The 26,052-nt window shown below is 43.0% G+C and overlaps 1 protein-coding gene across 1 annotated transcript; it reads left to right on the top strand.

Annotated features, from left to right (window-relative positions):
• Positions 1–367: 367 nt before the first annotated feature.
• LOC125450735 (ARL14 effector protein-like) lies at positions 368–26,052 on the top strand. Its single transcript, XM_048526820.2, has 5 exons — positions 368–475; positions 2,554–2,706; positions 5,206–5,342; positions 22,130–22,325; positions 25,897–26,052. The coding sequence occupies exons 2-5, from the start codon at positions 2,572–2,574 to the stop codon at positions 26,050–26,052; spliced, it is 624 nt and encodes a 207-aa protein (XP_048382777.2). The 5' UTR covers positions 368–475; positions 2,554–2,571.

The raw sequence follows: 26,052 nt of genomic DNA, 5'->3' as shown, positions 1-26,052 counted from the left end.
GGAAAGTGGTCTAGTTGAACTAGTTGTGCAGAGGACCAGCGTGGAAACAAACAGCTGAATAACCTGTTTGTACGTTCATAACCCTTCGATACACAGTTGCCAGTTGCAGCTGCTGCTGCCTACTCGTGGTCAGGTGCGGTTTTTATTCGCATTGGTTACCCGAGTGTGATTGACGGCAGAATTAAACAGTCATCACCGGATTAGGGACAAGCCGAATAGTTCAGAAGTTAATTATTCTATTCAGATAATTAATGAATGGAATGAAGTTGCAGGCGGACGTTAAACTCTCATTTCTTTTATTGTGCTATTTCTAAACAAGTTGGAGTCGTGCGTGAAGGTTTCTTGTTTAATCACGGAAACAGTTTATGTTGATAAGAGGCATCCCGAATGCTTGAGTCCCGTATGGGTAATTGTGGAACCATCACATTGGACTTGGAAACCGTGCGTGAATAGTTGCAGATTAACAATAATTTAGGTATGGAGATTTAAAGTTTTAAAATTATTATTATTCAAGTTACAAACGAATGCCTACAAAAGCATAAGTTTATTACAGAGAATAAGAGACAAAGTTTCCTTTTTCCAGCGTAGCATCAACAGTTGGGTTGATTCGTGCGGCTCAGTCCATCACCAACTTGTGTTCCAACTAATTGATCACATTTGAACACACAGTACAACCGCTTTACTTTCAGGTGAACTTAATCCACTTTGCGTTGTATATTTAAAAACCATATCTAAAATGCTAATCTAGGTTGTGGGTCTCGCTTGTATTACTCTTCTTTCCCTCCAATTATTTATTCTAGATGCAAGTGTAGTTATCCCTTTTAGTACCCTTGATCAATTTTCGGATTGAAATGAAACAAAACAAACATCTGGCGATCTGAAACAAAAACCAAGTGCTAGAGAGACTCAATAGGTTTATTCTTAAGAGTCACGGGCTGGAAAGGTTTTTTTTCTTGGCACTTGCACTAGATCAGACTTTCTTTTTTGAGGATGAGTTTGTTTTATCTTCTAGAGTAATTGAACCTTGTATTTGTATTCGTCTGCATGGATTTCTAAAGTAAATATGAAAAAACACAAGGAAAGTACAGCTGGTCTCTTTAAACTGACTTGAGAAAATGTATGTGTATTTTTGAAAATAAGCTAGCTTATTATTGTATCAGTGATAATGGGAACTGCAGATGCTGGAGGATCCAAGATAACAAAGTGTGGAGCTGGATGAACACAGCAGGCCAAGCAGCATCTCGGGAGCACAAAAGCTGACATTTCGGGCCTAGACCCTTCATCAGATGATGTGCTTTTTGTGCTCCTGAGATGCTGCTTGGCCTGCTGTGTTCATCCAGCTCCACACTTTGTTATCTTAGCTTATTATTGTACTCTGTAACAATCCAATACAGATATCCCATTACCAGTAGATAACTTACTTGTTTCAATACCAGCGCCTTGTAGCTAAACTTTCAATCTAACACAGGAACAAAAAAAATTGCTGGAAAAGTTCTGTAGGTTTGGCAATATCTGTGGGGGAAAAAAAATTAGTTTTCCATGTTTTGGGTCGTGTGACTCTGAGTCTAATAACTGAGTTATTGCTTTTTTTTGTCTTTTTATCTTTTGGTTTTCTTCCTCACGATACTTTCCTATGCTATTGTGCCTGAAAAGTTAAACTTTTAAGAAAGCTGTCTCTAAACTGCCAAATATTTTTAGTTCCTTTAGCTTTCAGTCATACTGATTCTGTTTAGATATTGAATTATGAAATATTGTGTAATAACTTTAAAGTGTTTTCCAAAATGCTAACTTAAAACACTTTTTTATAGACACTTTTGACTAAGAAATCTTGTAAACCGATGCTGCTTCGATGGTGTGGTCATTGCCTGTAACACTTTGAGAGCAGGCAGGTGAACTGGTTTTTAGGGTGAAATAAGTTGCTGGATTTGAACACTTTCTAAGAGAACAGTCAACTTCATCAACATGAGTTGAAAACCCACTGGAAAATCTTATCAGAAGGGGAGATTTCTGAGCAGAATTCAAAATCAGTGCCACTGTCTTCAGAAAAGCGATGACAGCTACCCATAACTGATCCAAGAAGGCACACCAGTACTAACAACAAATGTGTAAAGTGACTTTGCCTGCATTTGGAACATTCTTTAAATCATTTTCTTGCTTGGTTGTTTTCAATGCTAGTGACCATGTACTCTTGAAATTGCAACTTTGTGTTGCTCTTTTTTTTTGCCTCGACTTGAAGGTTCAATATGCTTTTCTTTACTTCCTTTTTTTAAGAAAAGAATTAGTTACATCTGTTCAGTTTAAAACTTATTTTTTAATTCATCTTCACACTTCTGGAGTGAAGTGGTTCCGATGAACTAGTTATTTCCTTAGTACTTGGGAACCTGGCTGTTTGTAATATGGGGCTTCATACTTGGCGTTACCACTTTTTTTTATGTTTTTAAAAAAAAAGACACTGAAGCAAAGGCTGCAATCAGTTTGCTCTTAATTGGATTGGAACATGTGCTAATTAAAAGATGCTTTGTCTATTTTTTAAAATTTCCTGTTTGTTTTAAGCCTCTGAGTGTATGAGGCATGGAACAGGTCCATGAAGGGAACACTTCTAACCAAGAAAAGATGACATTAAATATTCAAAACTTCACTCTGAGCACCAGAAAGGAATTGTCACAAGATGAGAATGTATCCGAAATAAAAGACCAAAAGAAAATGGTACGAAAGTTTGATTTTAAAATCCTTTTCTTTGGGTGTGATCTATGCATCATACTTTTGTAGGGCATTTTGAGTTCAGTGTCAAAATCGTTAAAATTCTAGATTACTAGTTCTTTCTGGGACTCCTAGTGATATTTCTGTGAATATACTGCAGTTCTACATTTATTAATATTTTGGTAATTTGCAGATTTGTGGTGGGAACTGTAGATCCCATTGACTAATGGTTTAAGTACTGATGTACACACCTTCACTAGTGCAGCTGAACAAGGGTTATTTCTCAGTTTTTTGTTTTAAGTGGATTTTGTTCTGTTTTGTTGTTGTTCTCACTAAATCTGAAACAGTTCAAGGCTGAGACTTTTTTTGCAAGATGAGGAGCATCAGGCAGATCCAAGTTCACCACCTATATCATTACATCTGTAGATGTATAACAAATATGGCTGTATCTTCCAAGCTAAAATTTTCCTCTCGTGTTATTAGGTGCAATTACAAATAACTCCATGAAGAGAATGTAGGTATAGAATTCAGGAGAAGGAACTGAAGGACTTGTACAGTTATCATTTTTTTTAAAGAAAGGGAGGTTTTGGAGGCCAGTTGGGTTTAAAAACAGACAAATCCCCTGGCCCAGTTGGATTGCATCCCAGGCTGCTGTGGGAGGTGAGGTAGGAAATTGCTGGGGCTCTGGCACAAACATTTAATTCTTCTCTGGCCACAGGAAAGTGCCAGAGGACTGGAAGATGGCTAATATGGTCCCAATTAAGAAGGGTGGTAGAAATGATCTGGGAAATTAGTGGTGAGCCTCCTGTCAGTGGTAGGGAAACAATCAGAAAATTCTGGAGGGGAGAGTTAATATCCATTTGGAAAAGAAGAGCATGTGTTAATTGGCGATAGTCAACATCGCTTTGTCAGAGGGAAATCATACCTAACAAATGTTATAATTTCTTAAATGTGATTGCATATGGATGGGGTAAGCTCTGAAGTAGGTTATATGGATTTTAGCAAACCTTTTTGATAAGGTTCCATGTAGGAGACAGAGGAAGATTAAAGTACATGGAATTGAGGAAAACTTGGTGAGATTCATCTGAAAGTGGCTCAGTAATAGGATACAGTGTTGGGGTAGAAGGCTGTTTGAGTGAATGGAGGCTGGTGTCCAGTGGTGTACGACAAGCTTCAGTGCTGGGATCCTTTTATATACGTAAATGATAGATGAAAACATGGGGGGGAGGAATTGTTTGCAGATGGTACAAAGATTTGTAGAGTGGCTAAGTGGAAGATGATTGCAGGATAATGTAGATGGGTTAGTCAGATGGGCAGTGCAGTGGTTGGTGGTATTCAATGCCTGTAAGTGTGAGGTGATGCACTTCAGAAGCAGAAACAAGATGAAGGGAGTACTTAATGAATGGTAGGATACTCTCTATAGCTTAGAGGAATTAGGAGGGGATCTTGAAGAAGCTATTCACAGCTCCCTGAAGTCAGCAGAGCATGTGAATAGGATAATCAAGATACATGGTATCTTGTTTTCATCAGTTGTGCCATAGAGTGTAAGAGCTAGGTCGTAGTTGGAGTTGTGCAGAGTGTTGTTTAATTCAGAGCTGGATTATTATATACAGTCTAGTCACTGCACGACAAGAAGGATGTGATTGCACTAAAGGGAATACAAAGGAGGTTCACCAGGAGTTTGTCTGGGATGGAGAAATTGAGTTACAAGGAGAGACTAAATAAACTTGGATTGTACTTTGTTTTTAAAAGCAGGAAAAATTGAATGGGGACACGATATTTGAGATGTAAGATTGAGGAGTATGGACAGGGTGAATAGAGAGTCGTTGTTCCCCTTGGTTGAGGGAGACATAGTTTTAGGGTAAAGAGTTGAAGATTCAGGGATTTGAGGGGAAAAACATTTTCTCACTGAGTGGTGGGAGTCTGGAATGCATTACCTGAGGACGTAGTGGAGGCTAGAAACCTTAAACATTCCTAATTGATCGCTAGGTCAGTGTGTACTAGTTGGGCTGAAGGGCCTTTTCTGCACTGTTTAATTGACTTTATGCAGGTGATGACACATCGCACACAAACAGTAAATTGTAACTTCATGTTTCTTGAAATTTGATTCATCTGCACTGGAGTGAAAATTTGAACTTTCCCTTTTTAAGGGAAGTATTTCAAGGAATTAAAATAAGGGGCTGGAGACACTGTTCGTGTCCTTCGTGTAATGCAGGGTCTCTTTGCCAAATTGCGCAGAGAAAGAAGATCAAGTTCATGCTAATATGAACTTCTTTCTCCTCACCTGAAATATAATGGTTGGCTATTCTAAATTATTACTCTGCATGCATTATCTTTTCTCTAAGCTAGGTTTGTAACAATTGTATTCATGTTGCTGTCCATACTTCCTCAAATTTTGAAGCATGGACAGCCATGTGCTTTAAACAATCATACTAATAAACTCAATTAGTCATGTTTTGAAATGTGGACATCTCTTTCATTTTAAAAATTCTTTTACTTTTTCAGAAGCAAACAGAGCGCCAGCTAAAATGCTTAGCATTTCAGAATCCTGGTCCACTGCTGGCTGAATTCAACCCTGAGACCAGATTACAGACAAAAGAAATTCGCAGGACAAAGTTAAGGCAGCTAGTCTTCGAAAGCAAGTAAAATCTGTCAACGTGACTTTTTTTCATACTTTTTAAAAGATATCTCACTAGTGACATTCTCCCTTGAATTTCATTTTGGGCTTAGTTTCGTTAATTTTGTGACCATTAATATATGAACTTTCCTTTATTTCTGTCCCCATCCCAACCAAATTTAATTATTTTGTTTTAGCGGTTAATGACAGACTCCAACAGAGCCTCTGTTTAGATTTACAAGTCTTTGTTTTTCATTTTTTTTATATAGTACAGGCTCTTCAGCCCTCAATGTTGTGCCGAACTTTTACCCGAAACCTAAGGTCTATCTGATCTCCACCCCTACCTTATACTATCATCTGTATGCCTATGTAATAGCTGTTTAAATGCCCCTAACGAGGCCAACTCCACTACCCTCTCCGGCAATGCATTCCACGCCCCTACCACTCTGAGTAAAGAACCTACCTCTGACATCTCCCTGATATCTACTTCCACTCACTGTAAAACTATGTCGCCTCGTAAAAGCTACCTCCACCCAAGAAAAAGTCTCTGGCTGTCTAATCTATCTATACCTCTGATCATTCTGTACACCTCCATCAAGTCACTTCTCATCCTTCGTCGTTCTAAAGAGAAAAGCCCCAGCACGCTCAACCTTTTCTCGTAAGATCTTCCCTCCATTTCAGGCAACATCCTGGTAAATCTCCTCTACGCCTTTTCCAATGCTTCCACATCTTTCCTGTAATAAGGTGACCAGAACTAGACATGATATTCCAAATGTGGCTGAACCAGGCTTTTGTATAGCTGGAGCATAACTTCACTGTTCTTGAACTCAACCCCTCTATTAATGAAAGCTACCACACCATACTCCTTCTTAACAACTCTATCCACCAGGGTGGCAGCTTTCAGGGAACTATGAACATGAACCCCAAGATCCCTCTGCTCTTCCAGACTGCCAAGAATCTTTCTGTTAACCCTGTATTCTGCTTTCAAATTTGACCTTCCAAAACGAATCACCTCACACTTTTCAAGGTTAAACTCCATCAGCCACTTCTCAGCCCAGCTCTGCATTCTATCAATGTCCCTTTGTAACCTAGAACAGCCTTCCGCACTATCCACAATGTGACCCACCTTTGTATCGGCTGCAAACTTGGTAATCCACCCTACCGCTCCTTCATCCAAATCATTTACAAAAATCACAAATAGAAGAGGACCCAGAACAGATCCTTGTGGTACACCACTCGTAACTGAGGACCATGTTGAATATTTTCCAGCCACTACCACCCTTTGTCTTCTAAGGGTCAGCAGATTCTGAATCCAATCTGCCACATTTTCCCCCCCTATCCCTTGCCTCCTTACTTTCTGTATGAGCCTACCGTGGGGAACCTTATCAGATGCCTTACTTAAATCCATGTAAACCATATCCACTGCTCCACCTTCATCCACCTGCTTGGTCACCTCTTCAAAGAATTCAATAAGGTTTGTGAGGCATGATCTACCCCTCACAAATCCATGCTGACTATCACGAATCAAGCTGTGCCTTTTCAACTGATCATAAATCCTGTCTCTCAGAGCCCTTTCCAATAATTTGCCCACTACTGACGTAAGACGAACTGGTCTGTAATTTCTGGGGTTATCCCTATTCCCTTTTTTTGAACAAGGGAATGACGTTTGCCTCTTTCCAATCTTCTGGCACTGTACCCATGGACAGTGAGGACGAAAAGATCGTCGCCAAAGGCCCTGCAATCTCGGCCTTTGCTTCCCATAGAATCCTTGGATAAATCCCATCAGGTTGGGGGACTTATCTATCTTCAACATCCTCAGAATTCCTAGCACATCTTCTTTTACTAACATCAACCTCCTCTAGCCTACCTGCCTGTTTCACACTGTCCTCCTCTCCAAATAGGTCCCTCTCAGTTGTGAATACTGAAGAAAAGTATTCATTTAGGACATCTCCTATCTCTTTAGGCTCCATGCATAAATTTGCTTTACAATCCTTGATTGGGCCAACCCTTTTTCTGGTCATTCTCTTGCTCTACACATATGTGTAAAAAGCCTTGGAGTTTTCCTTGATCCTATGCGCCAAGGTTTTCTCATGCCCCTTTATAGCTCTCCTAAGCCCTTTCTTCAACTCCTTCCTGGCTGAATTGTAGCCCTCTCAAGCGTTTTCCATTCCTCTTTTCCGAAACCTTACGTAAGCCTCCTCCTTCCTCTTTAACCAGTTGTTTGACCTCTCTTGAGAACCATGGCTCCCTCACTCGACTGCATTTTCCCCGCCTGCTAGGGACAACATATCCAGTACACGTAGTATGCATTCCTTAAACAATCTCCACATTTCTGTGGTGCTCTTCTCTGACAGCATCTGTTCCCATTTTGTTACCCAGTTCTTGCCTAACAGAATTGTAATTCCCCCCCCCCCACAATTATAAACTTTACCCTGCTGTATGTATCTATCCTTGTTCATGACTATCGTGAAAGAAACAGAGTTATGATTACTACTGCCAAAATGCTCTCCTACCAACGTGTCTAACACTTGGCCCGGTTCATGGCCTCTCCTCCTGTTGGCCTATCTACATACTCTGTCAGGAATCCTTCCTGAATGCACTGGGCAAAATGCGTTCTATCTAAACTATTACAACTAAAATGTTTCCAATCGATATTTGGAAAGTTGAAGTCACCTGTGACTTCAACCCTGTGATTTCTGCACCTTTCCAGTGTCTGCTCCTCTACTTCTCTGCAACTATTAGGGGGTCTGTTTTTTAAAAAACAATCAACAAAGTGATTGCTCCTTTCCTGTTGCTGTCCTCAACCCAAACTGACTCTGTAGACGTATCATTCTTGAACTGCCTTTCAGTAGCTGCTATACTTGTCCAGACTAGCAATGCCACTCCCCTGCCTCTTTTACCACCCTCCCTATTTCCTTTAAAGCATCTAAATCCCGGAATTTCCAACAACCATTCCTCTCCGAGTTACCCAAGTTTCTGTAATGGCTACAACATCGTAGTTCCAAGTACCGACCCATGCTCTAAGTTCATCCGCTTTATTTCTGATACTTCTCACATTGAACTATTCACACCTCAAACCATCTTGGCTGTGCAAAATTACGCCTCCATTTACCTCATTTCTTTATAAACCACCTCACTGCCTGTTGTGTACGTTGGAAGGCCGAATACCTCATCCTCGGAATTATAAATCCAGCTCCCCACCCCCTGCCAATCTAGTTTAAACCATCCCGTGCAGCTGTAGCAAACCTCCCTCCCATGGTATGTGTGCCCTTCTGGTTCAGGTGCAACAGATCCCACCTTTCCCAGAATGTGCTCCAATTAACCACATCACGGAAGCCTTCCCTCCTACACCAACCCTGTAACCACGTGTTTTTAGCTACAATATCTCCCTATTTCTTAGAAAACCAGGTGTAGAGCTGGATGACCACAGCTGGCCAAGCACTGGTAATAATCCAGAGATAACTACCCTGTTTGTCCTAGACTTCAGCTTCCAACCTTAACTCCCTGTGCTCATTTTTCACATTCTCAGTCCTTTTTCTACATATGCCATTGATACCAATGTGTACCCTGACTGCTGGTTGCTCACCCTCCCCCTTAAGGATCTTGAAGACACGATCTGAGACATCATGGACCCTGGCACCCAGGAGGCAACATACCATCTGTTCGTCTTGTTCGCGTCCACAGAACCGCCTGTCTGTGCCTTTTACTGTTGAATCCCCCATTACAATTACACTCTTATTCTTCCCCCCGCCCCACCCCCCCCAACTTCCCTTCTTTGCCACAGGGCCAGGTTCAGCTCCAGAGACCTGTCCGCTATGGCCTTCCCCTAGTAGGTCCCCCACCAACAACCACACCCCCTTCCCACCCCCCCCCCACAACAGTATCCAAACAGTATACTTATTATGGAGGGTAACGGTCACAGGGGATCCCTGCACTGTCTGCCTATTCCCTTTCTCCTTCCTGACAGTCATTCCCTTTTTTTAAACAGATGCATTGACTTAACTTGCATACAAATCTGAAAACTAGCTCTAGTTCCTCAAAGTATTCCATATTTTGAGAAGCAATAATATCATCTACCTATTCCCAGCTCTTGATGCCTTTAGTCAGTATAGTGTACACAATAAATAATATAATTAATTTAGTTGCATGTCCAATCCTGTAAATCTAAAACGTGTTAATTACTACCAGTAATAGGTGAGACACTGAGCAAAACTTAAGAGCAACAAATGTTGCTTGTTGAGAACACAACCTTCACATTTCCCCTTTGGAAGGAGTAACTCAAATGAGCATTTCTATTATTAGCTGATCAAAACTCCAAAATTTCTCAAACAGCAAGTTCATGGTGTCTGTTTTTATTTCTAAACGGGAATTGTAGTGAGGGATGTTTGATCTTTGCTAAACTACTCTGTGGATGATTTGAGCCACGTCACCATTAATCTTCTACCATAGGCAGAATATTTGTTGTCTTACCACCTGTAGTGTGTCACTTTGAATGGAAAATGTATCTTTTCATATTCTAATAATTCAGCAAAACCCTTTCAAAAATTCTATGCTGCAGGTGCTGAAAATGTAAAACAAAATCAGTGCTAGGGAGAGCAGCTCAGCAGGTTAGGCAGCATCTCTAATGTGAAATTGTGGACCTTCATAAGATAGATGTAATAAATTTTAAGGTGAGATCGGGCCAAGAATAATCTGAAGTTGGAAAACAGAAATTGAAAGACAGAGAAGTGTTTTTTTTTCTTTTGCCATTCCCTTTGTACCTGAAGGAAAATAAGGCAAGAAAAGAAACTAACTGCTGAAAGCAAATAGACTGTGAAACTTTTCTAATGCTTGAAAGAATAAGTTTTTTTTTGTTAAAATTTTGGGTGAGTTAAGTTGGCGCTGCTGTAGAGTTTTTTTTTTACATGTTCCAGTTTTGATCAAATCTGTTATTTTCTGTTCACTATGTGGTCTCCTATACACAGTAGAGATCAATTGCAGATTGAGCAAAACAGTTATCCATTAACCCTTCCAGCAAGCTTAACCCTATGTTTCTAATGGCAGTTTCTGCTTTTTTTTAATTCTCCATCTTTCACAGACATGAAATGGTCTTTCTGCAGAGAAAGAAAAACAGATGTTGCCTAACTTTGTGTTGTTGTTCCAAAATTTTTCCTTGTTTATTCTCTTGCACTTGTCTTAAATTAACAATTCCCCACAGCCTTGTGCGAATATAGATTGGATACAGATTGCTGTTTACTGGGTCTGAATCTCTTTCCTGCAGCTCTTTATTTTGAAAGAATGCAATGATTTAAACTGTGGACCTTTTTTAAAGCAAAAGATCTAGAGCTATTCAGTCTGATGTTGAGTGTCTATGTGACTTGATCTCAGGTGAACTTGTAAACATGTGTACAGGAGTAGGCCATTTAGCCTCTGGCCTTGACAGTTATTCAGCATGATGTGGCTGGGTGAACACTTTAATGCCTTTTGCCCGCCCATCCCCATAACTGGTGCTCTTAATTGGAAATATGTCAAGCTCTACCTTTAATCTTAAAGACTGAGTTTCCACATTCCAAAGGCTCATAACTATCTGAGCAAAAGAAGTTGTTATGGACCCAAGTGGCATCCCCTTTTGTTTTTAAGTGTGCTGCCTGGTTCTCTTTCCCAACCAGGGAACATCGTGCCTGCATCTATCTTGTCCATTTAAATATTTTGTAGATTTCAATTTAATCACTACTTGTACTTGATCTTTAGAGAATACAGCCCCAATTTGTCCAATCTGTCGTCTTAGGACATTTCTGCTACACTCGGAACAAGTTTGGTGAATGTTCCTTGTATTCCTTCTATGGCAATTTTATTTAACCACGCATTACATTACACTCCACTCCAAATATGGTTTAACCAAACTCTTCGACAAAAGAAGTAAGACAACATTACTGATATAATGGGAACTGCAGATGCTGGAGAATCCAAGATAATAAAAGGTGAGGCTGGATGAACACAGCAGGCCAAGCAACATTTCAGGAGCACAAAAGGTGATGTTTCGGGCCTAGACCCTTGATCAGAGAGGGGATGGGGTGAGGGTTCTGGAATAAATAGGGAGAGAGGGGGAGGCGGACTGAAGATGGAGAGAAAAGAAGATAGGTAGAGAGGAGAGCATAGGTGAGGAGGTAGGGAGGGGATAGGTCAGTCCAGGGAAGACGGACAGGTCAAGGAGGTGGGATGAGGTTAGTAGGTAGATGGGGGTGCAGCTTGGGGTGGGAGGAAGGGATGGGTGAGAGGAAGAACAGGTGAGGGAGGCAGAGACCGGTTGGAATGGTTTTGGGATGCAGTGGGGGGAGGGGACGAACTGGGCTGGTTTAGGGATGCGGTGGGGGAAGGGGAGATTTTGAAGCTGGTGAAGTCCACATTGATACCATTAGGCTGCAGGGTTCCCAGGCGGAATATGAGTTGCTGTTGCTGTTCCTGCAACCTTCGGGTGGCATCATTGTGGCACTGCAGGAGGCCCATGATGGACATGTCATCTAAAGAATGGGAGGGGGAGTGGAAATGGTTGGCAACTGGGAGGTGCAGTTGTTTGTTGCGAACTGAGCGGAGGTGTTCTGCAATGCGGTCCCCCAAGCCACCGCTTGGTTTCCCCAATGTAGAGGGAGCCACACCGGGTACAGTGGATGCAGTATACCACATTGGCAGATGTGCAGGTGAACCTCTGCTTAATGTGGAATGTCATCTTGGGACCTGGGATAGGGGTGAGGGAGGAGGTGTGGGGGCAAGGCCCTCCGCTTCTTCCTGTTCCGCAGGCCCGACCAGTCCCCGTCCACGGACACCCTCATCGGCCTAGCCGAACTCATCCTCACTCTCAACAACTTCTCTTTTGACTCCTCCCACTTCCTACAGACTAAGGGGGTGGCCATGGGCACCCTCATGGGTCCCAGCTATGCCTGCCTCTTTGTAGGTTACGTGGAACAGTCCCTCTTCCGCACCTACACAGGCCCCAAACCCCACCTCTTCCTCCGGTACATTGATGACTGTATCGGCGCCGCCTCTTGCTCCCCAGAGGAGCTCGAACAGTTCATCCACTTCACCAACACCTTCCACCCCAACCTTCAGTTCACCTGGGCCATCTCCAGCACATCCCTCACCTTCCTGGACCTCTCAGTCTCCATCTCAGGCAACCAGCTTGTAACTGATGTCCATTTCAAGCCCACCGACTCCCACAGCTACCTCGAATACACCTCCTCCCACCCACCCTCCTGCAAAAATTCCATCCCCTATTCCCAATTCCTCCGCCTCCACCGCATCTGCTCCCACGACAAGACATTCCACTCCCGCACACCCCAGATGTCCAAGTTCTTTAAGGACCGCAACTTCCCCCCCCCCACAGTGATCGAGAACGCCCTTGACCGCGTCTCCCATATTTCCCGCAACACATCCCTCACACCCCGCCCCCGCCACAACCGCCCAAAGAGGATCCCCCTCGTTCTCGCGCACCACCCAATCCGGATACAACGCATCATCCTCAGACACTTCCGCCATCTACAATCCGACCCCACCACCCAAGACATTTTTCCATCCCCACACCTGTCTGCTTTCCGGAGAGACCACTCTCTCCGTGACTCCCTTGTTCACTCCACACTGCCCTCCATACCCACCATGCCCGGCACATTCCCCTGCAACCGCAGGAAATGCTACACTTGCCCCACACCACCTCCCTCACCCCTATCCCAGGTCCCACGATGACATTCCACATTAAGCAGAGGTTCACCTGCATATCTGCCAATGTGGTATACTGCATCCACTGTACCCGGTGTGGCTCCCTCTACGTTGGGGAAACCAAGCGGAGGCTTGGGGACCGCTTTGCAGAACACCTCCGCTCAGTTCGCAACAAACAACTGCACCTCCCAGTCGCCAACCATTTTCACTCCCCCTCCCATTCTCTAGATGACATGTCCATCATGGGCCTCCTGCAGTGCCACAATGATGCCACCCGAAGGTTGCAGGAACAGCAACTCATATTCCGCCTGGGAACCCTGCAGCCATATGGTATCAATGTGGACTTCACCAGCTTCAAAATCTCCCCTTCCCCCACCGCATCCCTAAACCAGCCCAGTTCGTCCCCTCCCCCCACTGCACCACACAACCAGCCCAGCTCTTCCCCTCCACCCACTGCATCCCAAAACCAGTCCAACCTGTCTCTGCCTCCCTAACCTGTTCTTCCTCTCATCCATCCCTTCCTCCCACCCCAAGCCGCACCCCCATCTACCTACTAACCTCATCCCACCTCCTTGACCTGTCCGTCTTCCCTGGACTGACCTCTCCCCTCTCTACCTCCCCACCTATACTCTCTCCACCTATCTTCTTTTCTCTCCATCTTCGGTCCGCCTCCCCCTCTCTCCCTATTTATTCCAGAACCCTCACCCCATCCCCCTCTCTGATGAAGGGTCTCTGCCTGAAACGTCAGCTTTTGTGCTCCTGAGATGCTGCTTGGCCTGCTGTGTTCATCCAGCCTCACATTTTATTATCTAAGACAACATTACTTCTGTCTTCCATACGTGTGCAATAAAGGCTAACGTTCCTGTAATAAAAACCGAAAGAACTGTGGATGCTGTAAATTGGGAACAAAACAAATTTGCTGGCAGGCCTGGCAGCATCTATGAAGGAAAAAACAGTTAATGTTTTAGGTCCGGTGACCCTTCCTCAGAACTGGTGACTGGGAAAACATATTTTCTGCATAGAAACTGACATCTCAATATTGAGTCCCCAGGCTGTTTGGTCCCCAAGAGGGGAAAATGAGGTGGTGTTCCTCCAGCTGACATTTGGGCTTTGCTGGAACGCTGCAGTAGGGGACCCTGCAGCCCTCCGGACTCAATACTGAATTCAATAACTTCTAACTTTAGGCCCTAAACTCTCTCGCATGTCCCAGATCCTCCCCACCACCACCCCCACACCCAACCCCACACACCAGGCCTTGTTCCATGACCCTGCCATTACACACCCCCTGTTGTTAGTCACTAACAGACCCCAATAACAACTACTTACCCTCCCAGCCTGATCATTAGCAACTCCTTTGTCTGTCCAACTGTCTTTCTCTCTCTTTAGGCTCTATCCTATTGTTTACTCCCTACCATGCTCTTCCCTATTTTCTGCATTTAAACTGATGTTTTCCTAGCCATCACCAGTTCTGAGGAAGGGTCACGGGACCTGAAATGTTAACACTTTTTCTTTCCCCCCTTCACAGCTGCTGCCAAGCTGAGCTTTTCCAGCAAATTTGTTTTGTTCCCGTGTTTAACATTCCTCTCGCCTTCCTAATAGTTTGCAACTGCACGTTAACCTTGGATTGTATCAACCAGTGCACACGTACACTTTCCAACCTCCGACCATTTGAGAGAAACTGTGTGTTTCCTCCTACCAAAGTGGACAAACCACCCTATTTTTCATATTATATTCCACCTGCTACGTTCTTGCCCGTTTGCCAAGCCTGTCCAAAACTGTGGTCTTCCTGACTGCACAATTTCTGACCAAACTTTGAATTATCTGCAAATTTGGAAAAGTAAATCCCCTCAATCGTTGTGTAGCGACCAGCTGGGACCAGTGTAGTGATCCTGGCAGTACCCAGAGCCCTTGTAGTCACAGCTTGTTAACATAAGAATGGCTCACTTCATTTCTACTAGTATTTTTTTCTGCCTGTTAGTAAATCACGAACCCATGCCATGTGCATTACTTTTTCTAACCCGCCTCCTGTGGCGGGACCTTCTTAAAAGCGTTCTGAAAACACCACATCATCCTTTTGGCTCCTCCCCTATTAAATTGTGAGTTACCAAGAGCGGTTACGAAACATCTGCAGAACAACAAACCAGCTTGGTGAGCCGACCAACCTCAACACTCTCAACCCGAGCTACAGATCTACGCCAAAACCTTAGTGATCTACAGGCGCAACATGCTCAAACTGGCAAGGAACTGGGAAAACTACATCAAGCGAGAGAGTGCAACCCACAACCAACTCTATTCCTACATGGATGCCTCAAGAACCAGATATTACCACGCAGTGTGAAGTACAAGCCACCCATCAACAACCCACAAGCCCGGAAAACAGCAGAACAAAACGGCTGCAACATGGTAAGGGTAATGATAAATGACGCACACACCCAGCTCCACAATTACAACAGAGAAATTACACACCAAAAAACAGTATTCCAGGAAGCTACCGATCGAGACTGGGCAACCAACTTGGAGCGAGCCATTAACATCAGTCGACAAAGCACAAGAGCCAAGAAAAGACAGACCCTGCGAGACAATTACCCACAAAAACAACAGCAACAGAATTGACAGATGGATAAGGAACCTCTCCGACAGGAAACTGACAGACGCGGAAAAAGCCATTCTCACGCGGGGACTGAACTACAACTACAGGGACACCAACAAAACAGAATGGCTAGCTACACTGGAAACCACACTCAAGACCAACAATATCAATGAAGAAACACCACAAACTGGAAAACAGCCAGTAGTCCCGACACTAACCAGAAAGAGGGATCTCAACACCCTCAAAACACGGGAAAGACTAGCTCCGGGCAGATTAAAGAAGGACAAGAATATCACAATACTACCTGCAGACACAGGCCACGTGACAGTGATAATGAATAAAAGGGATTACATCTCCAAAGCACAAGCATTGCTCCCCGATGAGAACACATACCGACCAGTACAGACCGACTTGACACCACAACTAGGCAACAAAATCCTCTGCATGCTACAAAGACTTAAACCACCAGGGCAGATCAACAAAACAGATTTCTTAAGAATGAAACCCGAAGGAATCAACACACCCCAATTTTACGGCCTCCCTAACGTGCACAAGCCGGAAGTCCCCCTCAGACCCATAGTCTCCCTACCAGGCACTTCATCGCACAGATTAACCACAGAACTACAAAGAAGACTCAAGCCCCGAGTCAACAAATCACCCAACTCCATCCACTCGGCTTAAGAATTCCTCAACTCCATGAGAGACCTAAAGATAGAGGACGAAGAGACCATGATATCGTTTGATGTCACCGCCCGAGTAACATCAATAGACGTACCACTAGCAAGGAAAATAATGACAACACTACTTGAACAAGAATATGACTCCAGTGAAACCATCTCCAAGGACACAATACTTAAACTGCTGGACCTGTGCCTGACCACCGACTTCACCTTCAACGGCCAAACATACAAGCAAATCAACGGGACACCCATGGGATTGCCTATGTCCGGACTCATAGCAGAAGCAGTGATGCAAAGACTGGAAAGGACTGCCCTTCCACACATCCAACCTAAACTATCGGTATGCTACATAGACGACACGTTAAGTGGACCAAATTAGAAAAGAGACACAAAGTCATAAACAACACCGTGATGGAGACAAATTCACTCAAGAGGAGAGAAGAACAAACAGCTCCCATTCCTGGACGTCATGGTAGAGCGCAAGACAAATGGGGAACTGCAAATTAAAGTACACACAGACCAGGTATTGAACTTCAATAGTAATCATCCCAGCACACGCACACGAAGCTGCGTGCAAACACTATTTAAAAAGGGCAACAACACACTGCAGCAACACAGAACAGTGCCAAGAGGAGGAGGAGGAATACCTCTTCCAAGTGTTCAAGGATAATGGATACCTAAAGAACTGGGTCAGGAGATGCCTACAGGCACAGCATCAGAAAGATTCTACATGCCCCGACACACGTCACACTACCCTACATCAGGAACACCTCAGAACTCACCACCAAGACTTCTGCGACCGCTGGGCATCAGAGTGGCACACAAGCCCACATCAAACCTACAACAAGTGTTCACCTGAACTAAAGGCTCACTCCCTGCCAGGGACAGGACCAATGCCATCTGCAAGATCCCCCGCAGAGACTTCGAGAAACACTACATCAGACAAACAGGAAGGAAACGCACATCAAGGGTACACCAACTGGCTACAAAAAGACATGACCAATACTCACTCATCCCAATCCACATGGTTAAGGAGAACCATGACTTCGACTGAGACAACACCAAGATCCTGGGATAGGCTAGGCAGAGACAAGCACGAGAATTCCTGGAAGCATGGCACTCCACGAAGTATGCCATTAATAAACACATTGAACTCAACCCCATATACATTCCACTATGGAGGAAACCCGGAAGTGAGGCAATCCATCGCAATGGACCCCTGAGTTTAAAAACCAGGTGGGAAAATACGCCAATGCTTAATCAGAGGCTGCGCCGAGGATGTTACTAAGCATGATAACGAAATGTCTGCGGAACAACAAACCCAGCTCAGCGAGTCAACCAACCTCAATTGTCAGTCACATTTTCCCAAAAAAAAACTTCATCAAGCACCACTGTTTAATCCAGAGACCCAGGTAAGATCCTGGGAACCAGGGTTCAAATCCCAATGAACTTTGGAGAATTTAAATTCCCTAATCTGGAACTGAGTCTAATTGTTAATTTTGTTTTTCTCAGAAAAGCCCATTTGGTTCACTTTCCTTTTAGGGAAGGAAACTGCCGTCTTTACTTGGTCTGGAGTACTGTGACTCCAAACACACCACCAATATGGTTGACTCTTAATTGCCCTCTGAGATCGGCAGTGAATGCAGGCCTAGCCCATGACCCCCTCATCCTGAGAATACATTTTAACCACCAGATCAGGAGCAGCCAAATATCTATTTATCTCATTCTCTTCATAGTAGGGGAAATTATTACTGATGAAAGATTAGCAGATCTGTTTCCTTTTTTCACACCTGTTCTTTAAATGATGGGGGTTGGGGGGGGGGAGAGACTTCTTCAATTCAACAGGAATCCAGAATTTTGTAAGACAGTTGCTGCATTGATTACTATCTCTATAGTTACTGCCTTCTACACTGGGATGAAGACCACTATGTCTTGAGAATTAGTGAACGTTCAGCCTTTGTAATGGAAAAATTAACTTCTTATTGATTCCTTCACTTCTTTAGCTGCTGGGATCTCTTGTTCTAGGAGCTTTCTAGTATTGTCCTCATGAAAACAGAATGTCTTCTCTGTCATTTTTTTTCAATTCTCCTGACTTTACCTGTAATGGACACTCTCTCTAGTTTTTTTAGCCAAACCTTTTTCTTTTTACACACCACAGTAGCTTGTCTGCTTTCTCTTTCTAGATTGCATTCTTGGTTTGTTGTCCCTTTCCTTATTCATTTCTCAGTCCTTCTCTTGCATTCTTATCTTCCCAATCCTTAGAACCCCCTCTGACAACGTTATAGCCTTTCCTTTTAATCTTCAATCCTAAATTTTCTTTGGTCATTATTGAACTTTGAGTTTTTATACCTTTTGGAGGAATACATAGTTGCTGTAAATCAGTCTTTAAGAAAAATTCACTAGGTAAACCTTTTAATGTATTTTTCTAATACCCCTTGTGCTTACATCATTTCCCTTTTTATTCAAATTTAACTCCCCTGCTTCAGAATGGACTACCTCCCTTCCAAATGTACAATAATACAGCATCATACAGTGGTCACTCAACATAAAACAGAATTTGTTAATTAACTCCTTTTCATGAATAATAAAATAGCACATCCTCTCATTGACTCCTTGACATTCTGTTCTAGAAAATCAACCTAACGCATTCACTCCAGAAACCTGTCCTTAAGCTTTAGTGCTCAATTGGTTTATCTAATTTGTATGCAGATTGAAGACACTGATTACTGCTATATGTCTGTCATCTTCTGATTCATAGCATGCCCCAGACGACTACTGCTTGACCATCAAATAGCAGCACCAACCAATCCCTGCTGTCTTCTACCTGAACAGAATCCACACTTCTGATCTCTCTTACTAATGTACTGATCCATCCCTTTATCAGCACAACCCTATCTCCTTTTTTTTCTTGTCTGTCCTTCTAAATGTCAAAATTTCCTTGCTATTAAGTTTCCAGGCTTGAGTACTTTAGCTGCTATTCTGCCTGGTTCCCAGACTGGATGATGGATCCTGAGTAATAAATATGTAATCATTGAAATCTGTTTCCATCACACATGTGCATTATGCTGCTAGTCTAGTTTGAAGAAGAAATCATTTATGTTAAGAAGAAAGAGCAAGGAGAAGAAGCTACTTGTCAAAGTAATATACAGTGCCCCACCAGAGCCACTGTTTGGGGACCTAATGTGAATCAAGAAATACTTTTCTTTCAATCCCGAAGTATGAGGTAAGAGGGTATGAAGTATAGAGGGTGATTTTTATACGCATATAGACTGGTTTAATCAAATTGGAAAGGGTAGTCTCAAGGGAGAGTTCATAGTATATTAGAGATTGCTCCAAAAAGTACAATATGCCAGGGACCCAACCAGGGAGCAGGGCTACTTTTATATTTTGGTATTGTGTAATAAGGTGGAATTAACTGATCTCCCTCTGATAAAGGATCCTCAAAAGAAGAGAGACTCATACATACTGGGCATTCCAACTCAGTTTGAGGGCAAGAAACTGGAGCCCCACAATAGCATAGGTATGAGGACACAGTTGGCTTAAGTAGATGAGACAAGAAGACTAAATGGGAGGACAGTTGATGAGCAGGGGCAAATGTTTGAGGAGATATTCAATTCCTCCTAACTGAATAGATTTCGAAGTAAAGATTAAGGAAGGGGAGTACATCCATGGCTAAGCAAAAACGTTAAAGATAACAAAGACAAAAAGCTAGCCCTGCAGCTGAGTTTGGATGCTAGATTTTGGATTTTTAATGCACAAGGACTCAAATTCCTCTTCTGTAGCTTTCTTCAGTCTTTCTCCTCGTTTGAAATATTCAGTTTCTCTATTCTTCCTGCCGAAGTGCAGACCTTGCATTTTCCAGTTGGAAGATTTGCTGGTCTGTATTCCAACGGGACCTGTTATCATCAGCACTTTGCAGATGACAAAAATAGTAGAAAAGCTATCTTGGTTCCAGTCCATTCACTTTCCTCAATTCCAATATAGATCGTAAATTATTATGACCCAGCACTGATCCCTGTGTCACTTCACTAACTGCAGATTGCCAACATGAAAATGACTCCTTTTTATCCCAACTCTGATAACTGGTCATCCTCTATCCATGCTCCTTACAGAATCCCAACAGTGTGTGAATAGGCCATACAGCCCAACAATCCAAACTGACCCTGGGACAGCATCCCAGCCATACCCATACCTATCCCCCTCCACCTTCCCTATAATCCTGCATTTCCCATGGCTAACACATTAAATTTATGCATCCCTGAATACTATGGGCAATTTAGCATGGCCAATCCTCCTAACCATCTATGACTGGGAAGGAACCCATGCAGCCACAGAGCTTGCAGCTCCATACACAGCCACCCGTAGATGTAATCAAACTTAGGCTGCTGGTGCTGTGAGGCAGTAGTGCTAGCCACTGAGCCACTGCTTGGAAACTACCTTGAACAGCATAAGCTCTTATATTTATTAAGAAGCATTTTTTAAAGTAATTTAGCAACCATATTTTTCAAAAAAAATTATATCTGTTGGTTCCCTACTATTTATCCTGCCTGTCACCATCTCAAAGAATTCTAATAGTGTGATATTCCTCTTCATGAAGCCATGCTGACTCTTCTTAATTGTGTTTTTCTTAATGCTATTATATCCTTATTCTAAAATTTTCCTAATGGCTTTTTTGGGTCACTTTCTTTTTCTTTCTTTTGAATAAGAGTGTAGATTTTCAAACCTCTGGAACTTTTTAAGAATCCAAGGAAGCTTGAGTTTACTTTCAGTGCATTCACTACCTGAATAACAACTTTATTTAATATCCTAGGATGCTATACATTATATCTTATCTTATTGGGCTTCAGTGCCATTATTTTCACTAGTATTTCATCATCAGTGATGGTCATTGTTTTAATTTCTCCTTTCTCTTGTTACTGTTGCATTTTAAATTTTATTCGGTATCTTAGAAATGCTATTGGTGTCCTCTACTGTGAAGATAGATGCAAATTATTTATTCAACTTCTCTATCATTTCCCCTGCCTCCTTTTCTGAGGCCTGTGTTCACTTTGGCCCCTTTTTTTTAAGTCACCATTCCACATACACGTAATAGAAGCTCTTGCTGTCTGTTTCTATATTACTTGCTAGTTTACTCTCCTAGTTTGTTTGGTCACTTCTTTGGCCTTTAAAATGTTTCAAACCTTTAGTTTACCACTAATCTTTCCATTATATTTTGCTTTCAATTTGGTACTATAATTTTCTTGACTAACTTTTTTCTGTTTACAGTCCTTCTAACTGAGACGAGTCATGAACTATTTTCTCAAACATCTGCCATTGTTCCTTGGTCTTTTTTTTTCTAGAAAAGCCTTTATCCAATCCACTGGAGCCAATGCTGCCCCTATCCCTATTTCAGCCATCACTGCAGGGTCATTGATTCAAACTAATTTTCACTGCAGCCATTTGAGGCTATTGTCAAACAGATTTATGGTGGTGAAACAGCTCAAACCAAACATTGGAAGAGTGGCAGTTGAGTCCCCAAACAATTTAATACTTTTTCTGGATCAAAGTCTTGAGGAAATATTTACTTCCATTCTGTGTTTGTTTCCTTTTGTTTAAATTTAATCTCTTTCCCTCTTACACACAGTTTAAATTCTTGCACTTAAATAGTTAGAGATTTTTCGATGTGACCTTTTTTAGGAGATCCTAGATACGTTGTTGCCACTAAAGTATAAACAAATACAGTTTGAAGGGGGCTTAACCGGATGTGCTGCTCCAGTAATTTCATATGGAAATACTGATGTTTGTAGAATGTATAAAAGGATTAATGTGCTATTTGTGTAATTTGTAATGATCTGAAGTATTCTTCTCAATTAGCACTGTATGGCAGAGGAAATACGACAATACTGGCCGACTGCTATTAAGCGGAATAGACCTTTGTGATTGTCTGGATGAAGACTGCCTGGGCTGTTTCTATCCCTGCTCCAAATGCAGTTCATGGAAATGTGGCTCTATATGTCGATGTAACCGCAAGTGGATTTACGATGGAATTGAAACTGAAGGAAGTGATATTGTGCAAAAGTTCCCTAATTTGTGGTCTCACTGAGTTTGTATAAGTCTGACCTGTTGTGTATAGTAATGTGATTAAAGCAAACCTTTTTTTTGTGCACAACATTGTGTTGCATCTTCAATTTAACCACTAATGTACCATCTGACAAATATAAAAGTTAAACGTTAATTTGGCAAGTGTCTGTTTCTACAATTCTGAAATGTAAAAATGATTGCCTCAATTAATATAGACTGTGTACCACACTTGCACTTAGTTGTTCAGTGAAATAAAGAACACATCTCCATCTCCATTCTGAGTGTGGAGCTGGATGAACACAGCAGGCCAAGCAGCATCTCGGGACCACAAAAGCTGACCTTTCTGATAAAGGGTCTAGCCCCGAAACGTCAGCTTTTGTGCTCCTAAGATACTGCTTGGCCTGCTGTGTACATCCAGCTCCACACTTTATCTCGGATTCTCCAGCATCTGCAGTTCCCATTATCTCTGATACATCTCTGTTCTCTTGGGTGAAATTTCATGGGCTTGCTCGGCTGAAGGGCCTATTTCCCACACAGTAGGGATTGCAGGAACAGCGCTTCATATTTCACTTGGGAACCCTGCAGCCCAGTGATATCAATGTGGACCTTCAAGCTTCAAAATCTCTCCTTTTCCTAACACCACCACCACCCCGCCCACACCTACATCCCAAAACCAGCCCGGAAACTGACATCCATTTCAAGCCTACCGACTCCACAGCTACCTCGAACACACCACTTCCCACCCACCTTCCTGCAAAAATGCCATCCTCTATTCCCAATTCCTTCGCCTTTGCTGCGTCTGCTCCCAGGCTGAAACATTCCACTCCCAAACTTCTCAGATGTCCTCGTTTTTCAAGGACTGCAACTTCCACCATCCCTCCCCAACCACCCCCCCACCCCGTGATTGAGAATACCATCCCACAACTCATCCCTCACACCCCCTCCCCGCAATAACAACCAAAACAGAATTCCCCCTCATCCTCACATACCACCCTACCAACCTCCCGATCCAATGCATCCTCCTCTGACACTTCTGCCATCTGCAATCCGACCCCACCGCCATTTTCTTCTCTACCCTTATCTACTTTCCAGAGGGACCACTCTCTCTGTGAGTCCCTTGTCTGCTGCACACTCCCCTTCAGCCCCGCCACACCCGGCACTTTTTCCCTACAACCGCAGGAAGTGCTATTCCCGCCCCAACACCTTTCCCCTTCACCCCCAAAAAGACCTCCCACACCAAGCAGATGTTTACCTGCACATCTGCTAATGTGGTATACTGTTCTGGGTGTGAGTTTGCTTGCTGAGCTGGAAGGTTTGTTTTCAGACGTTTTGTCACCATTCTAGGTAACATCATCAGTGAGCCTCCAACGAAGCGCTGGTGTTATGTCCCGCTTTCTATTTACTGATGATGTTACCTAGAATGGTGACGAAACGTCTGAAAACGAACCTTACAGCTCAGTGAGCAAACTCACATCCAGAACTTCAACCTGAGCTACAAATCTTCTCAAAACTCGTGGTATACTGTATCTGTTCCAGATGTGGCCTCCTCTACTTTGGGGAAACCAAGCAGGGGCTTGAGCACAGCTTTGCAGAACACTGACACTCAGTTTTCAACAAACAACTGCACCTCCCAGTCGTGAACGGTTTCAACTTCCCCCTCCAGTTCCTTAGATGAGATGTCCATCCTGGACCGCCACCTGAAGGTTGCAGGAACAGCTCCTCATAGTTCGCTTGGGAACCCTGCAGCTCAATAATATCAATATGGACTTCAAAATCTCCCCCAGCCACATCCCAAAGCCAGCCCAGCTTGTCCCCCGCTTCCCTAACTTTCCTTCTACCCACCTATCCCCTCTCTCCCACTTCAAGCCCCACCCCTATCTCCTATCTACTAGCCTCATCCTGTCCCCTTGACCACCCTGGACTGACCTATCCCCTCCCTAGCTCACCACCTCCACTCACCTTTAAAGGCTCCATCCCTGCCTCTTTGACCTGTCTGTCTCCTCTCCACCTATCTTCTCCTTTATCCAGCTTTGATCTGTCTCCCCCTTTCTCCCTATTTATTTCAGAATCCTCTTCCCCTCCCCCATTTCTGAAGAAGTGTCTAGGCCCAAAACGTCAGCTTTCCTGCTCCTCTGATGCTGCTTGGCCTGCTTTGTTCATCCAGCTCTACACCTTATTATCTCATAAAAATGAGGTTATGCTTTAAGGCCAAGTTGTGTTAAAACAGGGCCAGAGTCAGTTTGGGGGTGGGAGCTGTAAGTGAAGTAGTTGAGAAAATTCTTAACCTATTCTGATCCAAACTGATGCAAAGAAGCTGCTTTTGCACTTTTTTTTAAAATGGAGGATACTGAAAGTGGGAAATAAAAGGGTTAAAATGAACAACAAAAGTCTGATCACTTGCATGTTTCATGCAAAGTGCTTAGCATCCATAAGACAGCTAAACTAAAACAAAATGCTCTCCTTGCACAATTTCCTCTTCTCTAAATACTATGCAATTAAAGTTGATGTGAGTTTCTTCACTTTCTGCTAGAGTGCCTTCAACTTGTAAAACCTCAGGTGACTTCACCAGATCATTCGCAACAAAATTTGCCACTGTTTCACAAAGGGGAACTGTTAGGACAGCTTATGGGTTACAGGATCAGCATATGGGATGAAATATTTCCAAATCTTGGGTCCCTTGCCTCATTGGAAGGCCAATGAAGTACAAACTCAGCCAATTCCACAGTTTACAACTTTACTTGAGGGATGTAGGTTTGATGGTGATTTAGGGTTGAGGTCATGCAGTGATTTTAAAATGGGTGAAAACTTAAGTTTGAGGCATTGCTTAAGTACTATTGTAAAAACTGTAGCAATAGAATAAATACTATACAGTTTGTTAGGATACACAGCAGGTAATTTGAATGACAGAGGTTCAACACAGTTGGTTGAAAAGGAATGTGTGAATAGTTGATTCTAAGGAGTTGTCAAAAATGTTACTGTTGAAGGTTTCAGCAGCAGATTGAACAATATTGTTCTGAAGGGTCTAGGCCGGAAACGTCAGCTTTCCTGCTTCTCTGATGTTGCTTGGCCTGCTGTGTTCATCCAGCTCTACACCTTGTTATCTCGACCAATATTGTTCAATGGGAGAAGGTCTTTAATTGCAAATGTGCTGTATGATGTCAATGTGGGTGGACTTGAGACCTTCCTATTTGCCCTGTCCTTTTCAGTAGAAAGAAATGGCAAGCCATTGTCCAGAGCCATTTTCTCGGTGCTTTATTTTTCAAAGTATCAGCAGACAATCTGCCAAGGACCTGCCTTCCCATTGAACCAAATGCTTGATTCATTCACGTAACTATCAAGGTGATGAACGGTTTAGTTCAGATGTGCCCTAGGCAGAGGGTTGGAGCTGGTAACTAGGGTATGGAAATCGTGCCAGGGACCAAAGACAATAATTTAGCATTTGTTCCTCTGGAGGAAATTTCTGCTCAAACAAAAAGCCTGTAAATTTGGAAGCGTTCAGGTATTTACTTACAGCCAAATGTAATTGTTAAATGTTGTACAAACTGTTTTTCTTTTTGTAGTTGCCTGGGGTCAGTACATATGTGAGCATTAGAGAATCAAAGATAGATCCTTGTAGAGTTCCGACCAATCTTGGTGCAGGATTAGGAAGTGAAGACATTGTAGCAAAAGCATTAGCTCCAAATCAACTTCATTCTCTGAATGAAATTGGCAAATGA

The sequence above is a fragment of the Stegostoma tigrinum genome, chromosome 3, assembly GCF_030684315.1.
Source record: "Stegostoma tigrinum isolate sSteTig4 chromosome 3, sSteTig4.hap1, whole genome shotgun sequence".
NCBI classification, from domain to species: Eukaryota; Metazoa; Chordata; class Chondrichthyes; order Orectolobiformes; family Stegostomatidae; genus Stegostoma; species Stegostoma tigrinum.
Note: the sequence above shows the minus strand (reverse complement) of the source record. Positions and strands in the feature narration are given on the sequence as shown.

What these genes read in the sequence shown, in the direction of transcription:
- LOC125450735 (XM_048526820.2), top strand. Translation starts at nt 2,572, where the DNA reads ATGGAACAGGTCCATGAAGGGAACACTTCTAACCAAGAAAAGATGACA. An exon ending in TAAAAGACCAAAAGAAAATG is followed by an intron (nt 2,707 to 5,205) that starts GTACGAAAGTTT and finishes TTACTTTTTCAG; the next exon opens with AAGCAAACAGAGCGCCAGCT. An exon ending in AAACTGAAGGAAGTGATATT is followed by an intron (nt 22,326 to 25,896) that starts GTGCAAAAGTTC and finishes TTCTTTTTGTAG; the next exon opens with TTGCCTGGGGTCAGTACATA.